Source organism: Poecilia reticulata, linkage group LG9 (assembly GCF_000633615.1).
Source record: "Poecilia reticulata strain Guanapo linkage group LG9, Guppy_female_1.0+MT, whole genome shotgun sequence".
In the NCBI taxonomy this organism is placed as follows: Eukaryota; Metazoa; Chordata; class Actinopteri; order Cyprinodontiformes; family Poeciliidae; genus Poecilia; species Poecilia reticulata.
Genome location: NC_024339.1, coordinates 31781766 through 31785157, shown reverse-complemented (window position 1 = coordinate 31785157; position 3392 = coordinate 31781766). Strand labels below are relative to the sequence as shown.

Sequence of the window (3392 nt, the reverse complement as noted above, 5' to 3'; positions counted from 1 at the left end):
ACAAGTCAGATTTAAACAAAAAAAGTCAACTATCTGTGTCTTATGGACAAAGAAAACGTAGAAAATGGTCCACATTTGGACAAAAAGTCAGATATAGGTCAGATTTAAACAAAAAAAAGTTAAATACAGGTCAATTGTGGCATTTAGAAGAATCAGATGTAGGTTGCATATGGACAGAAAATGATACAACAAACATTTAAACAAAAAATGTGCATATATGTCACATGTTGATGAAGAAAAGTCGGATACGAGTCGTATTGGAACAGAGAAAGTCAGATATTGATTGGATTTGGACAAAAAAGTCAGAAATTTTTGGACTTTTCACATTTGTACAAAAAAGTCGGGAATAGATTATATTTGAACATAAAAGTTGGATATTGATTGGATTTGGAAAAACAAAATCAAACATTGGTCGCATTTGGACGACAAAGTAAAAACCGGACTGGTTGCCATCCAGATGTCTCTGACGCGAACTGACGCTCTGCACGAGGTTTTCTGGAGAAGCTGCAGAAGTTCAATGCCGTCTACAGACAGAGTCCCAGGCATGGCGCCTGTTAGCCCTGGGTTAGCTAATCCGCTGATCTGACCTTTAAAGATCAGGCCAATAATTGTACGTTAGCTGTCCCGTGACCTTTTACCAGCATCACTGTCCACCAAGTCAGAACAGGAGCCGGCTGCAGCTGAGTTTCATTTTGTTTCCCCATCTTTTCCATCCTCACTCTGTTTTTCCCGTCTCACCTGGATAAGTAGCTGTCCTGGTAGAAGCGGAGCTGCTCAGCACGATGTGTGTCGATCAAGGAATGACAGGGGCTTCTCTCCTGCGGAAAAGAGAACAGCTGCTTTAATAAAGAATGTCTCAAAAACGAACTGGTCATTTACTCAGCTTGAAGGATTTTGCAGGTTTTCATTCCAGGACAAGCATGCAACAATTACAGCCTGAGAGGAGAAAAGAGGCTAAATGTTAGCTGTTAGTACTAAACCTGCTGATTCGTGGGAAACTTTGCAGTTTTAGAGAAAACGCTGATTTATGATCAGAGTCGCCTAACAGCAGAGGCCATTAGAAGAACATTAGAGCCAGAAATTAAATTAGAAGATGAGGGAAAAAAAAGATTAAGACACCACAATCTGAGGCGGTGAGTAGATTTCATGCATTTTTCAGAGACTAATGCAGAAAATAAAAAACGTAAAAGAAAAGAGTGAGAAACCCAACGTCTGTGTAAAGACACAGATGGTTATGAAGCAGAGCAGAGACAGTCAGGAGATTTGTGTTTCCCTCCAGGCGGTGGCGGCTTACTCACTGTCAGAGGCCTTATCACCTAAGAAGGGCTCCTTCTCCATGGTGTCCATGGGAATTTTAATATTGGGAACATTCTCATTGTAAGGATAGTCGGACTGTTGGAGAGAGGAAACACATTCTGAGACAGGAACTCGCTGGAAAGAGTCATCAGGAGCCGACATGGGCACCCAGTCCGTTTGGCTCTTTCTTTAAAATGGAGGCGTTTCAGTCCTGCTGCTGTTATAACTTCATGTGTTAAATTACGTCATATTTGTAAAACCGATACCAAAGTGTAGCTTCAAAAGGTGCTCAACATTCCTCATTTTAAGGATTTATTTTGTTGTGTGCAGCAGGAATCACAAAATTACTATTTTAAGTCATAAATTTATCTCTTTCTACTAATATTGTGACTTTAATCCTGTAATGTGAGTTTATTATTTGACCATTTTGGCCTTTTTCTCGTATTATCGTGACTTTATTCGCTTATTGTTACGACTTTATCTTTGTAAAGTTTTAACTTTGTTCTCGTGGTTTAATGACTCAATTCTCATACAACATTTTTCTTTCTTTTGCAACATTTTGACTTTTCTCTTTTAATTAATTTTTTAAATCTCTTCATCCCTAATCCGCCGTCATCAAACTCTCCGTCCTGCAAAGGGAGGAATCCAGAATCTGAGCTCCACAGAAACAGATCCGGTGAAAAAAACGAAACTCACATCTTCACCATCACTGTCCACGCTGCCACATTTCTTCTTCTCATCCTCCTTCTTCTTCTTGTCTTTCTCTGGAATGACGTCGTCCAGGAAGCTCAGGTCGCACTGGGAGAACATGTAGTCCATGGCTTTCCTGACCGCAACCAGAGCAAGAATCTGGAAACGTCGGAAGCACGGGTTACAGGAGGCCGGCACGGAAACGATCGGACTACTGAGATTAATCGTGATTAATCGATTACTGACATAATCGTCAACTAATTCTGTAATTGATTAATTGCCAACTGGAGTATACAGATTCAAAAAAGGCCATTTTCTGACAGAATAACACTCAGAGCAGTAAATAAGTTTAAAATGTACAAAATATATAAACATTTTGCATTTAAGATGAAAAACCTTCTTCACATGTTCCACCTACAACTCATGTGGCATTTTTAGCTTCACCTGGTTCAAATTCTGTAAAAAAAACAAACATCCTATTCAATTATTAATTGATTAATTGGAAAAATAATCAGCACTGCTCAGTCAAGCAGAAAGGACTGATTTATTTTAGCTGCAGATGATCGAGCCTTCACTAAAGGAAAGCTGTATTAATCCTCTTAGGCAATAAAATGCTAATTTTCTTATCTAAAAGAAATTGAATTCATTGTCTATTTGCATCTTTTAATGAATTTAAGTGGTTTAATCAAAATTTTTAATCCCGATTGTCGGTTTAATTTATAGAATAATAACTAAACGAATCATTAGTTGCATCCCAATCTGGGACAGTTTTACTAAAGCATCTGTTACCAAAATAACTAATTAAATCATTACTAATCTGGTATTTGTTTGATCCGTCTACAAATCGTTCTGTGGCTCGAGCGTGAGCTGGTTTCCCTTTACCATGACGGGGAAGATGATGGCCGCCACGGTGGACTTGAGGATCCAGAGCAGAGCCAAGCAGAGGATCTGGATGAAGGTGAAGAGGTGGACCTTCCTGAGGGGAACGTGCCTCAGGTACACCAGGTCCGGCTGGTGCTTGGCCGGCATCAGCAGCAGCTTCAGCCGGTCCATAAACTAAGCAAGAGCCGAAACAAATACGGCGTTATCGCACCAATCAGAGGATAAACAACAGCTGCAGCTTTTATGGAACTGAAATGAAAGAAATTTTACCTGAACTCCGTTAAGAGAAGCGACTCCCATGTACAAGAAGACTCCATACAGGACGGGCATGGGGATAAACTAGACGTGCAAAACATGCAGAGAAAATGGCTTTAAGTGGCAGAATTGTGTGTTTTCCTGGCACATAAAATCATCTTATAGTACAGATATGCAACTATGATACTCGAAATAAACATTAAATATGAGCAACTTGAAATAAACATTAAATATGAGCAACTGGAAATAAACATTAAATATGAGCAACT

General features: G+C 39.5%; 1 protein-coding gene across 8 annotated transcripts in view; it reads right to left on the bottom strand.

The window, feature by feature from the left end:
- The window catches only part of slc4a4a (solute carrier family 4 member 4a), a 65496-nt gene that overhangs the window by 4682 nt on the left and 57422 nt on the right, over positions 1 to 3392 (bottom strand). For 4 of the 8 annotated variants that reach the window (XM_017306559.1, XM_017306555.1, XM_017306558.1 and 1 more), the window contains 5 exons: positions 3139 to 3207; positions 2869 to 3042; positions 1993 to 2145; positions 1299 to 1392; positions 739 to 818 (listed from right to left, as the gene is read on the bottom strand). In XM_017306559.1, coding sequence (XP_017162048.1) covers positions 775 to 818; positions 1299 to 1392; positions 1993 to 2145; positions 2869 to 3042; positions 3139 to 3207 — 534 coding nt within the window. In that variant the 3' untranslated portion in view covers positions 739 to 774. The remainder of the gene's footprint in view (positions 1 to 738; positions 819 to 1298; positions 1393 to 1992; positions 2146 to 2868; positions 3043 to 3138; positions 3208 to 3392) is intronic. The other 4 variants (XM_017306557.1, XM_017306554.1, XM_008419369.2 and 1 more) reach the window with 1 other exon arrangement.